Consider the following 14,510-nt stretch of genomic DNA (forward strand, 5'->3'; position numbering starts at 1 on the left):
CATCAGACTGAGAGCCTGGGAGCCCTCTGGGGTTAGCCATTATGGATCTGGACTGCCATATATTCTGACAGAATGGAGCATTTCATTCAGTTCTGACATTTTCAAAATATTCCAGACATTCCTTTAAAGTAATACATAATGTGTTTTATATTTTGATTTTTCAGAATGCAATTAAGTTCAGCGTTTTGTTTTGTTACACGGGTGAGTAAATCAAATAAATATAGTCTCACAAACCTCTTGACACAATTGCTCTTCTGTTGGAGCTTTTGTTTCTGGCACTGGTGTATGTGTTGGACTATGACTTCGAATATCATTCTGTAATCCATAAACAGACTGCATATAAAAGTAGAAGAGAGATGTTAATACAACAACAGAGTTTTGCTATCCCTATGCAGTTCCATCAGTGGTCATGAGGCGAAGCATTTAAGTCCATGGGTACCGCCATGAGGGGTTCCAGAAGGCTCAGAGCTCTTCTCTATATTGTTCAACATCTACATGAAATCACTGAAAGAAGTCAAATGTCAGACTGGGGTGAGGTCTTATCAATATTTATTTATTTGTTTGTTTGTTTTATTAAATTTTTATACCGCCCTTCTCCCAGAGGACTCAGGGCAGTGTACAGCCAGAGATAAAACCCACAACAATATAAAAGTTAAAAGATGAATTAAAAATATTAAATAATTTGGCCGAAAAAGCTAAAATAAAGACAACCCATTAAAATAGCAGTAGGCCAGCCCTGCTTGGTGAAACAATAGTGTTTTGAGGGCGCGGCGAAAGGTACGAAGGTCGGGAATCCTACGAATCTCCTGGGGCAGCTCATTCCAGAGGGCAGGTGCCCCCACAGAGAAGGCTCTCCCCCTGGGGGTTGCCAATCGACATTGTTTGACCGACGGCACCCTGAGGAGTCCCTCTCTGTGGGAGCATACTGGTTGATGGGAGGCTATCGGTGGCAGAAGGTGGTCTCGTAAGTACCCAGGTCCGAAGCCATGGAGCGCTTTAAAGGTGGTGACCAACACCTTGAATTGCACCCGGAAGACCACCGGGAGTCAGTGCAGCTCACACAGGAGCGGTGTTACATGGGAGCGTCGAGTCGTTCCCATAATCACCCGCGCGGCTGCATTCTGGACCAGTTGGAGCCTCCGGGTGCTCTTCAAGGGGAGCCCCATGTAGAGAGCATTACAGTAGTCCAGATGGGAGGTGACGAGGGCGTGAGTGACCGGCGCAAGGAGTCCCAGTCCAGAAAGGGACACAACTGGTAGATCAGGAAGACCTGATAAAAAATATGTGAATGAAATTCAGGTGTACATTGCTACCTTGGACCAAATCAGAAATAGTGTTAGAAGTCCTAAATGCCCACATCAGATGAGGCAAAACAAACCCTGGACAGAGTTGCTCTTTATCAGTAAAGAACTAGATAATTCAAAAACATTGGCCCTGCATTACTCTGAATAGGGTTGTGCTTCCCCTGAAGAAGGGGGCTGGTGACTTGAGGCCTTCTCGTACTCTCATCTCTGCTGAAGTAATTGGTAGAAGTGTGGCCAAGGGCACTTTCACTCATGATGTTACCTAGTTTGGATAATGAAACATCTGCAAGTAAACAACCAAGCTCAGAGACCCCTCATTTCAACCTTGAGCTACAAACATTCTCCTTTATTGGAAAAAAGAAGTCTATTACAAGGAGCTACTATGTGAGAATTATATTAACATTAATTATTGGTAGAATGATGAAATGGAAAAGTGAACACTCTAGTGTTTTATTTGTTGGTCTATGAATAAAGATTTGATTGATTGATAAAAGTAAGTTGAATGGGGTGTGGGGGGGAAAAACAACAAGAGATGGGTTGACGAATTAATGAGACTTAAATGAATTCCAATTGAACAAAAAATGTAAATGATCAAAAATCAAGAAGTATGTTTGATCATACAGAGAATGAATGTGTATAGAACCATAAACAAATGTTTAAAGATAGTGTGAATGGATTGAATAAAGTGGAAGACTGAGAAAGTCAGAGTTGGATGAAGTCTTGAGACAGAAAGAGAGTAGAAGTTCAAAGAACAAAAGCAATGTATAAATTCCTCTTGCATAAAGTAAGAGATGAATGTAAGGGAAAGAAGTATAGTTTGCAGGGTTAGAAAGGTATAGTGGATGGTATTGGTATTAACAGATTTACGGGAACCCCGTTTCCCTATCTCACATCTTAAAGTTGTCTGGCTTACTGTTTCTTATTCCTTTTTTGTGCCTTTTATAACATTACTTACATCAATAAGGAAGAGGTTGATGGTTAGTGTGGGGCTGTTTCTATCTATCTAGAGATCCAGAAACAGCTGTTGTGCTTGTGGGCTTATTTTTTAAAAAAAGTTACAAATGCTGTGATGGCCTATTATTTGTACACATCTTCAGGATATGCCAAACATTTGAGATGTGACTAATTCTTGGCATCGCTCTTTTACATATACAGCAGCCAAAATGTCATTATAACCTACTGTAACAAAGCTGATTATTGGCTTAAACACTAATATTTTAACTGAACCACATTGCATTTTGGATTGCCATTTTATTTCATTCAAAAAATGTACAATACAGTGAAATCCTAATCCAGTATAACAAATATGCAGTTTTAATTCTAATATCTTTTTCATTCTCACGTTGGATAGTTTTGTAGTCAGGACTGGGAATCTCTCTATATCATTGCATTTTCTAATTTTGTTTTAAAAAGGATGATTACTTTTCCTTCAGAGACTAAATCAAGGGCCAGTTCCTCTGTTGCAGTTATGTAGCCATATTGCTGGAACTCACACCTGCTATATTTGTTTCAGATATATAATTACTATTGCCAGAAAAATTTCATGAACACCATGACTAGAAATATCAATGCTGACCAACCAGTTACTAGCCATATCAGGACTTGCAATTCCTGAGTTTACAGCAGATGTTCACGATGGTGACATCCATGATTAAATAGGTCTGTTCTTGATGAACAGGATAGAGGTGAGAGTTGAGTCATGAGTGCAGAAACCATTTATTGAAAGGTCATGTACCAATGTTGCATCTGCTGTCACAGAAGAAGTGCACAGGATGGCTCCTACTGAGACGATCCAGAGTAGTTTATGCTATTTGCAAAAGGGTTGAGCTTGCTAAATCAGAATGAAGAATTGGCAAAGGGCTGGAGAATATTTTTTCTAAACATAAAAAAAATCTAAGCATTCATTCCATTGAGAAAAAAAAATACTTGTGTCTAGAATAAATCCAAATCTGTTTTCATTTTTTAAAGAATTTTCTATCAATGTATATACCCAGAATTATTATAATGGATTTCTTCACTATAAGGGAAAGCAAAATATGCTTATATATAATAATTACTAAAGATAAGAACATACCTTTCTTGTTTTGTGAGGATTTCTCATTCTTGAAGACTTTTTAATATCAACTTCAGTCGTATTTACACATCCAGGCTAAAAACATAATGAAGATACATGTGATTGCTTTACGTTAGCATTTGAATTTTAAAAAGTTCAAATTCAACATTTTTCCTCTGTGTTATTGTAAAAAATGTATACACATTACAATTGACTCTATTGAACAAAGGGTTTTAATAGTCTATAACAGTGATGGCTAAAGTTTCCTGGACTGAGTACCCAAAGCACGCGCCTGAATCCCCCAAATGAAATGTGCACATTACCCCCACATGCATCCTGCCACCCCATGTGCCCCACTCCCGTACATGTGTGCCCCCTTCATGTGCCCCGCCACCCTGTGCATGTGCATGTGACCCCCCCACACCTCCCACGCATGCACATGCGACCCCCACATGCGCCCCTCCCCCTACGCATGCACAACAGAGACCCAAAGGCCAGCTGGCTGGTGGGAGGCATGCGCGCATGCATGGCAGAACTGAGCTGGGGTAACAGCTCGCGTGCCCACAGAGAGGGCGTTGCGTGCCACTTCTGGCACGCGTGCCATAGGTTCACCATTACGGGTCTATAACTATCATTAAAATTGGTCCTTGACTTACAACTATTCATTTAGTGACCATTCAAAATGGCACTGGCAAAAATGACTTACAACCAGTATTTGCACTTACAACCATCACAGTATGTCCATGTTCATGTGATCAAAATTTGGATGCTTCATTTGACTGCCCTTTGTGACCTTCCCAGTTGACTTTTGACAAGCAAAGTCAATGGGCCTTGATAGTACAGGGGTTTAGTGCACCCTGTAATTAACACAGCTGCCTGCAATTTCTGCTGGTTCGAATCTCTCCAAGGCTCAAGGTTGACTCAGCCTTCCATCCTTTCTAAGGTAGGTGAAATGAGGACCCAGTTTGTGGGGGCAATAAGCTGACTTTGTATAAAACATACAAAAGAATGAAGGCTATTGCTTAACGCATTGTAAGCCGCCCTGAGTCTCCGGAGAAGGGCGGCATATAAATCAAATTAAAAAAAAAAAATGGCAGAAACCAGGTCTGCTTAACAAAACATTTTTTTTAACTTAACTGCAAGTGATTCACATAACAACCAGGGCAAAAAAAGGTAGTAAAATTGGGTGTGATTCGCTTAACAACTGCCCATACTTAACAACAGAAATTCTGGTCTCAGTTGTCGTCATAACTTGAGAACTACCTGTATACACAATGATTATGAACAGTTCTTAATCCACAACCAAATTAAGATATTTTGTTTGCTTCTGTAATTTGCTGGAATAGTTTCAGCTAGTGAATAGTCTCATAAACTCAAGATGTCTTCACACAAATATTCTAGATGTTGTTAGACTTCGTTTCCCATTAGCCCCATACATGTAGCCTAGCAAGCAGGCAATATTACATAATACCATCTTAAAATTATATAGATAATTTTATCTATATAAAATTACCCTTCATGATGGCACCCAAATGTAAATAAAATTCCTATATCAATTACTGCTTATATCATAGAAACCCAATGTTTTTCCATGCTTGCTTTAAAAGTAGCTATCTCATCTATGGCAAAACAAGAAATACATTTTATTTACTGGATGAATGAATTGAGAACAGAGGTCCAACAGCAAAAGAGTTGAAATCCCTTTCAAACTTCCCCTCAGTGGAAAACTTGAGAAGGGAACAAAAAGAAGGGAAGAAGAAGATGAACAAAAAAATAAACAAAAACCCAGACGAAGTAGGGCACCTCCTACTGGTGGTTTTTATAACATAAAACTGAAGTTGTGGAGTCCTTGGTGCTCTCTGAGCTTGGTTGTTTGCTTGCAGATGTTTCATTACCAAATAGGTAGTTCAACCCTGAACCACATATATTCTCTTCTACCGGCAAAACTAAAGTCATATGGAAAGGAATCTGTGGCTATCACTTCAGGTAAGAACAAAAACATATCACAAAGCTATGCATGCCATATGGTATGTTCTTGTGTGGAAACATTCTGGCAAATGTTTGCAGAAAATATAAAGTGTCAGTTGTACTTGAATAAGTAAGAACTATTACTATAGCAACAAATGGGCATACTTCAGGTCATGAATATAAAGATTTATCAGACAGACAAAGGAAGTATTACAACATGACAGAAGAAGCAACGTTCCATGGGGAAAAACAAGCAATGGAATTTGTCCCTGTGGGTAAGCATGGTAACAAAAAGCAAGAAATCGCAAACAGCCCAGAAGACAGAAATACAATTTAAAATTATCTTCATAGGGTAGAGAAATAGGTAAAAATAAAGAATGAAATTCAAGAAACTTGCAAAGCTCTTCATGCAGAAATGAGATGCATAGGTGTAGCATCTGGGGTACCTACTTTGGTAATGAAGTGCTTATAACAATTTTGGAATAATATTGACTGCAAAACAAATAAGTTTCAGCAGCATGATCTAGCTGCAAGAAACGTACGTGGAATTTTAGGACACACATAGACATATAACAGCTTCCAAAGGACAAGAAATAATAGTTCCATTTTATTCTGCATTGATCAGATGCCAACTTGAGTTTTGTGCCTAGTTTTTAGCAGCCTACTTTAAGAAGCATTCAGACTAATCGGAAGAGGTTCAGAGAAGATCGATTAAGTTAATCAGGAAACTAGAAATTAAGTTATTTGAGGAGAGTGAAAGAACTGGAATATTTAACCTTGAGAACAGAAAACCGATGAGACACACAATAGTATTCTTGGCATATCTCAAGTGACATTACAGAGAAAAAGGTAAAGATGAGTCATTGTTCTACATCCAAAACATGGAAAAATGGATTTTAGCTACTTTTAAATTCAGAATAGATTCCGACTGAATAAGAGGTTTAAAAAATTCTGACAGTAAGAGCAGTCTGACAGTGGAACCAATTGCCCAGAAACTTATCTTCATTGGGTGTGTTCAAGTAGAGGCTTTCTATTAAGAATCTTTCATTTAACTTTTGGCATTGAGGAAGATATTAGACCTGAAGGTCTAAAAGGGCCCTGCTAACTTCATGATTGCATGATTAAATATTATAATCAAATAGCAAATAAATATAGGGCTATTGATCCACTGCTCCCATCAGTAACCATAAAGCATCTGTTTTTCATTTTACAAGCATGGATTTGTAATTACTTTATTGAATTTAATTAAATCTTCTTGTTGCAATTGCTGCTTTATATGTCAGGGGCTCAGGGGAAGGTTTGGCAAACAAATTTAGACACTCTGTGGGAGAATGTCACAGTCTGGATATGATATGATATGATTTTAAGTTAGCATTTCCTTTAGCATTGTTGTAAGTTTTATAGTAAATAAATATACATGCAACCAAATTGCTGGTCCCAATTGTGGAGGTCCACCTGTACAATGCAACAAGCACAATCTACCCCTCCCCCACTTCTAGTTTGGCTATACACACAGAGAGACACAATGTCCATACTTATTCACATATATCTTCCTCTCATAAGTCTTACATTGACATGGAAACATATAAGAGCCTTGGTACTACAGTGGTTTAAAGCACCATGTTATTAACACAGCTGCCTGCAATTTACTGCTGGTTCAAATCTCTCCAAGGCTCAAGGTTGACTCAGCCTTCCATCCTTTCTAAGGTAGGTTAAATGAGGACCCAGTTTGTGGGGGCAATAAGCTGACTTTGTATAAATATACAAAAGTATGAAGGCTATTGCTTAACGCACTGTAAGCCGCCCTGAGTCTCCGGAGAAGGGCGGCATATAAATCAAATTAAAAAAAAAAAAATAACCTCCCACCCATACAAAAAATTATATGCAGATAGATAGACACATATCCTTGAATATAACGGTCACTGGTCATTCTCATACATACTTGTTATTTTTATAAAAATGGAAAACTTGAAAAGAGAGGTAACATATATAGGCCGTTACTTTTTAATCTTTTACTTATACTATTCCATTTTGTTAGGATTGGCATATCTTCCTTAACTGATGCTGTCTCACTCTGTTAAATAAGCACGTTAGTTTTATATATGAATACAGAACAGGATGACTGGCATCAACCAGAGGGACTCTTTTAGAGTCCGCTGATATTGGAAATAGTATCTAATAAAAGAAACATGTTTGTAAACATGGAGGTCATGCAGTATAGTTCATTCAAGACAATCCCATCTCTCCAATGCATGATTCAGGATACAGCTTGAATAACTAAGAGGATTTCCTCAAAATTACAAACAGTTCTGGTATTTCTCAGGCCAGCTATTTTTAAAAGCCCAGGAACCTGTCACAGTTCAGATAATGTTGCTGGGAGGACAAAGAATCCTGCCCTTGCAGTTTATGTTTTCCTCAAACCCTTTACTCACTCCTAATTTTCTAATGCTGTAGTGTTCCATAGCCACAGCATGAAGCATTTTCTTTCCTTTTCTCTAGCTGTTGTAACAATAGTTATAGAGAGAAAGGCAAAAGATAGCTTTCCCTCCCCTCTTCCTGCCATTTCTTCAGTAACAGAGACCCTATAAAAAGATACGTCTATTCCCAAACCAATTAAATCACAAACCAACCAAATCTCTTCAGAACATTTTAAGTCAAAAGACCCATCAGCCCAAGAAGAAAAACAGGAATGAACATAAGGTGTAAGGGTTATAACAGCCACTATGTAGGCCAGACAGGCAGACTAGCATAACATACCCACCAACTAGCAGTCAGAACATGGGATGAAAACTTCTTAATCTTATGACACATGGACAGATTCAACCACAATTTCAACTGGGAATGTGTGAGCATCCTAGACCAAGCCAAGTCAAAAATGCTAAGGAATTCCTGGAATCTTGGCCTTCAGATAAATCAGCCATCAATAGAAACACAAAAATAAACCCTATTTACACACAATTCAAAAGAGATAACAAAAAAGGTAGGGAGGAAACAAAAAGACCAGAACATATCCCCTCCAGCAGCAATTCAATTCAATTCAAACCTTTATTATCAATGCACAACACGTGTACAATGAGATTGGAGGAGCCTCCATTAGTGCAGCCCCCCAAACACAAAATACATCTCAATAACTCATAAGTGAAAGAAAGAAAGAAAAAAAAACCTATATACAATCCTATATACATATATGTGCATAACATTACATTATATTATATTGCACCAGTGTAGACATGTTGCACATTGTGCTGGCCCTGCAAGTCTATCCTACTAAATAGTTATGGTGTTATGTTGCATTCAGAAGTCTGACCGCCCACGGATAGAAGCTATTTTTCAGCCTCTTCATTTGACTGGCTATGCTTCAGGGGTGGGCTCTACTTACCCTTACTACCAGTTCGCATCGTGTGTGCCTGCTCTTCTGTGCATGCGCAAATCAATTTTGATGATGTCCGGGTCAGTGGGCGGAGCCTCCCATCGGTTTTACTACCAGTTCTTGTGAACTGGTCCAAACCAGGGGCAACCCACCACTGTTATGCTTCTATATCTCCTGCCCGATGGTAGGAGAGTAAAGAAGTGCTGACCAGGGTGACCAAATACCCAAATAAGGGGAATTAATGCCAGGTAAACAGTGGAATGCCAAGTGGAAAACAGCACCCTAATCAAAGAACTAGCAAGGAGAAAACTACACTCCCACTAAAGCTGACAAGTCAAACTACTGTGTATAAACAGAAGGCAAATGCCACACTCACTGGCAGTGATAATGTTACCTAAACTAAGCTATAAAACAACAAGTTCAAAATTAAGCATACCACTTAGTCTTTAACTCAGTATTGTGCAAACATTGCCAGGAACAGTTGGAAGAATGAGTTCTTTTTTGTTTCAGATTACAATTGAACTGAAGAAGAATTCAAGTGGGCAATATGCTTGTTTTGTGAACATTGCAAGTTCCAAGCCAAGAAATTGGAAACAGTGATGTAATAATTATAAATAAGCTTATAGATAATAAGTGCACTCCCTGTTGGGAATGCAGATGGTATTTACTTAGAGAATTTAATTAAGTGTTAAATTAATCCTATGACACCCACATTAATCCATATATTTCCCATCTTCCTAGGCATCTATGGCGAACTGGGGCGTTAGAACTATGAAAACATAAGCACAAACTATAAAAGCACAAACTCCACCCCTGAGTATTTACAGGCTGACAGCTGATGCAGGTAAATAAATCATGTGATATCATGATGCACCTTATGGGATCAGCAAGTGATTTGTGAGTGTTTGTGTCCTTTCTTCATTTTTTTTTAAAAAAAAATTAATTTTATTTCACTGATTTTATAGCTCAACTTTTTTGCCCAGTGGTAACTTACATTAGTTGAACCATCCATAGATAAGATTCTTCCATCCCTAGTTTTGAATTGAGAGGCACTGCCCCAGAGAGACCTGGGGTGCAATCTGGAAGTCCTCCTAGACTCATGGCTCCTGCGCAAGGAGCAGGTGGCAGCCATGGCTAGGAGAGAGTGCAGCCATTTTTAACTTTTGGGGGCCAGCACCTCTGCATTTGTGAATTTGAACCTAAGTCATATAATCAATCAATAGGGGGAGAGGAAGGGAAGAAAGGAAAGGGAGGGAGGAGGAAGGGAAGGAGGGAAGAATATATCTCCAAAACTGTACACTAACTACACAACCATTTCTGAATGTAAGGGCTGACAGTCTTAATTTACATACCACTGGCCGGTGTACATCCCAGAATGCTCTCTCCTGGCTATCAAGGATTTTTCTTTCTATCTTGTCCCTTTTCTTGTCCACTCTGTAGATGATGAGATGGATAAATAAATAACATAAAAAAGATAAATTGAAATGCCTCAAAAGACAGCAGATGACAAATCAAGCAATAAAATGTCTGTGGCTACTCACTTGGCTTGTGCTTCTGCTTGCATAAAAATAAATTCCCACTTCCGTGCGAATGCTCGTTGCAACCTGGCCAAGCTTTCCTGAAAACACAGTACATATTAGCAAGTTTCTTGAGTAGGAAGAACTTTGGAAAATTTGAAATGTTCGTTACATAAATGTAATTTAGATCCAAGCCATTGCAATTTTCTTCTGACATTTCAAAATTCCAAATAAGGCTTGCCTGAGTAGGTGACAAGATTCTGGAATCCTAAGCAGGGTGTGACATACTGTAGTTAGTACTTTGATGGGAGACCACCAGAAAACCTCACAATTGTAGACTACACTGGAGAGGTGATGATACCTCCTGAGAGAAGGCAACAGTCATCCATTTCAGTGCCGATGTAAAGAAAACTAGATGGATATACCCATCATTTTAAAAATAAGAAGCTATGTCTTTGTTCACTCTCCTAGATACAGTAGCTTTATTGATTAGCCTATAGGCCATATCAAAACACAAGGTTCAAACACAAATCACCAATAAAATCCCATACAAACAATTTAAAATAAGAGTAGAGTAAAATACAATAGTTATAGGATAAGATACAATATAATTTAATGCACAAATATGTAAAATAGAATAAAATGAAATAAAATTTGTTCACTGAAATGTTTCAGTTCATAGACCCTATATTCCCCAGGCATTCCTTTGTACCTGTCAAATTTTGCCTTCTCTCCCCAGTCCTAAATGAGATGGGAACTTTTTTTCTTTTGTTATTGGAAATATGGTTTTGTTGTGGTCCGCCAGCAGCCTGTGGAGTTGGCAGCGGAGTTAGACAGTGAAGAGGCTGGGGAGGAACATGGGCCAGTCCTGGAGTCTGGGGAAGGCCCAGATGAGGGCTCAGTGTCAGAGGCAGAGATGGGGCCAGGGTCATCTGGGAGCGATGCCTAGACTCCAGAGCTTCCAGAGTCAGACAGCAGAGAGGCAGAGGAACAGGAGGAGCCTGTTTCTAGTGCGTGCATGCGCAGAGCTGCCAGAAGGCACGAACAGTTAAGGCAAAAGGGACGACTCGGGAGTAAGGTCTGGAGATGATTGGCCCCTCCCATAAGGCTTAAAAGAGGAGCAAAGGCACATGGGCACTTTGCAGGAAAGCAACATTGTTAATTCTGTTCCCAGTCTGCATCTCTGTTTGATTCTGGAATCCGTGTGGCTTTGTCAAGTAGGTCTTTGGTAGAGTGTCAAGGGAGATAAAGGTTGGTGATTATCCCGAAGAACTTCTCCTGAAGGACTTTTTGCAACTAATTGGGGCTCAGCTGTGAATGAACGTAATTCACAGCTGTTGCAATAAAAGAGGTTTTTGGGACTACTCGTGTGTTTTAATGACTCAGGAAGCCTAGGTCACAACAGGTTTATACATCCTGCACATCCATGCTCTCAGGCAAAAAAATGGATCAACACAAATCTTTATAAGTTAATAGTGGTTTTTCTCCCACAGATCAGACCTGGTTCTAAAAATTGCTATGTAAAAAAAGTTGTGTGTGTTCACATAGTGGTCTATTTCCAAGAAAGATGCAACAATTCTCTTTCTTCAGTTCCATAGCAAATCAATGCACTTTTCCCCTCCTACAGCAGCATGCTATAAATAGATAGGCTCTGAGCACTAAATGCATTCTTTTGGGATAGAAAAACACACTGTCCCCTATTTGAAGTGAGGATACAACCTGTACACAGGTTGGCCTGATAAAATTGCACTGACTTCCCAATCTACATTCTTGCAGTGGAAAGACAGAAAATCACCCTCCATTTTAAACAGTGTAAGTAGAGGGTTCAGACTGAGCTTTTCTCCGATGAAGCTTTCTGAGTTAGAGTCATCATAGGCCAAAGCGGGTTTCTGTAACACATACACATGGAACCCTTGGTTGTTACCAATGTTTCTGAACATTTTAGAGCTCTTCATGGGGACAACTATAAGTCTTCTGCAATTTAAGTGAAATGATCTCTATCTTTGCCATGATGCTCTTCAATCTTTTTAAAGACAATGTTATCCCATAGACTCTGTCATTCTTTTCAATGTGCTTTTGAAGCTCCATTATCAATGCCTGCCTGCAAGTTGAAGCTTCCAAATATCTTTTTTTTTTTCCCAAGACCGGGATTGTTTCAAGGGAACTTTGCTTTTGTTTCTGGCAGAATTTCCAAGTCTCGTGACCCAATTTCCAAATCTCACTTCTAGAAAAGGGTCCAGATACTTACTGCTTCATAGTCTGCTAGCTCAAGCCGTGCTTTGTTTTGCATTGTTCTCTTGCAGAGGTAAACCGCTGGAACAACAAAAAAGAATCAATCAGTTCTTGCTATCTTGCATACTATCTCAAAGCCCAGACATCAAGACCTAAAGCTTTAATATATGTTTCATTCAGTGGTGAAATCCAAATTTTTTTACTACCGGTTCTGTGGGCGTGGCTTGGTGGGTGTGATGTGGCTTGGTGGGCATGGCAGGGCAAGGATACTGCAAAATCTCCATTCCCACCCCACTCCTGGGGGAAGGATATTGTAAAATCTCCATTCCCACCCCCCTCTGGGGCCAGCCAGAGGTGGTATTTGCTGGTTCTCCAAACTACTCAAAATTTCCGCTACTAGTTCTCCAGAACCTGTCAGAACCTGCTGGATTTCACCCCTGGTTTCATTGAGTAAAAATGTTCTGACCATCACAGCTTTGCCTGTGTTTCTTTTCAAAACATGATGATCTGCCCAAAAGCATTAAAATGCAGTAGGTGTCAAAAAGCAACTAACCACTATCTGGCAGTCTGTCTTTAAATGAGTGCTCAACTAAATGTTGTTTGTTTGCTTTTGTGTTTGCCATTTACTTAAGAAAGAATGCACTGCTATTAAACAAAAAAAGAATTACAAAATCTGGCGAGTTTTACAGCCTATGCCTGGAGGTGACTTTGAAACCCAAGGACTTCAAGGGTGAAAATGCTTTTGCCACTTGGAGTGTAGGGATTCAAATTGTTTAAGAAATAAGTGTATGCTATTGTTTATGATGTTCTTGTAAAAGAGTTAATGTTAAATTGGTATTTTTATAGGTTATTTTAAGATAATGATATAAAGGAAGTGTTCCCTTACAATTAGTTTTGGATATAAAAACGATTGCTTTTTAAAAGTTATGGAGATATTAAAATGGTTAATTGAAAATTTGAAAGATATCTTCCTGCAGGTTTTGAAATTTATATTTTGTGAAATGAATTAAGAATGTTTTATTGATGTATTAAGAGATTTTTAAAATGTTTAATATAAGATTATAGTATCTTAAAAGGTATACGAGAGTAAAAACTTATCCATGATTTTTAATGTTTGTAATATTGTTAAATTATTGGATTACACATCAAGAAAAAGGTTTTTATATTTAGGAAGAATGAATTTAATTCAACTGATTTTGAGAATTTATAAAAGGGAGGTTGACGAATTTGAGTAAGGGGAGTTAAAGAGTGTGTGGGAGTTTTGAACCTTGTAGTTAGTATATTTTAGCTTATGCTTGTTAAACGTTATACCCTGTTTTCGCTCTGGGAAGTCGGGGGTGGGGGGTGGGGAGGGAGGGATAAAGGTTGGGTTGGGATAAAAGTGTTGAATAGATAAATGTTTTAATAGAAAAGTAAATGAGGGGGAAATGTAATAATAAATGAAATGATAATATTAAGATATGATAATTATTGGAGGAGTATGATGGAAAAAGATATATTCAGATGATATATTGACTGATTGATTATATATTGTATGTCTGTTTGTTCATAAAATAAAAAACTTTTTAATAATAATAATAAAAAAGAGTTAATGTTTGGTGCTCCTTCAGCCTATTTCCTTTCAATGTATATTGGTTTTGTGGTGCAAAGCTCCCCCCAGACCAGTAAACCTCAGAGTGGGAAGGAATATGCTTACATTTTGAAACAGGACATTAGTAAGTACTTCACATAGACAACCTTGTCCACAAAAATAATTCTGGGCCCTTTGACAACGTATTTCCTATATAAGGCTCCAAATCAATGTTTTTCAGACTTGGCAACTTGAAGATGTGAGGACTTTAGCTGCCAGAATTCCCATGCTGGCTGGAGAATTCTGGCAGTTGAAGTCCACACATTTCAAGATTGCCAAATTTGAAAAACACTGCTCTAAATGCTTATCTAAGAAAAGTAGTCAGGATAATTTAGCAACCCGATTCAGTCAATAACAGATTTTTTTTAAAAAAGCAGGTACATCAGTGGGAAAAAAACCCTCAAATTTCTCTGTAAGTAAATACAAACTTCGGCCA

General features: G+C 38.6%; 1 protein-coding gene across 8 annotated transcripts in view; it reads right to left on the reverse strand.

Moving 5' to 3' along the window:
• Positions 1-14,510, reverse strand: part of RGS7 (regulator of G protein signaling 7) — a 171,814-nt gene that overhangs the window by 19,664 nt on the left and 137,640 nt on the right. For all 8 annotated transcript variants that reach the window (XR_015731461.1, XR_004593070.3, XM_034428270.3 and 5 more), the window contains exons 7-11: positions 12,461-12,525; positions 10,237-10,313; positions 10,048-10,129; positions 3,379-3,453; positions 235-333 (exon numbers count right to left, since the gene is read on the reverse strand). Coding sequence is in view for 6 of the 8 variants with exons in the window: in XM_034428270.3 (XP_034284161.1) it covers positions 235-333; positions 3,379-3,453; positions 10,048-10,129; positions 10,237-10,313; positions 12,461-12,525 (398 nt within the window). In the remaining 2 variants the exon portion in view is untranslated. The remainder of the gene's footprint in view (positions 1-234; positions 334-3,378; positions 3,454-10,047; positions 10,130-10,236; positions 10,314-12,460; positions 12,526-14,510) is intronic.

Source organism: Pantherophis guttatus, chromosome 1 (assembly GCF_059756535.1).
Source record: "Pantherophis guttatus breed Tessera chromosome 1, ASM5975653v1, whole genome shotgun sequence".
NCBI classification, from domain to species: Eukaryota; Metazoa; Chordata; class Lepidosauria; order Squamata; family Colubridae; genus Pantherophis; species Pantherophis guttatus.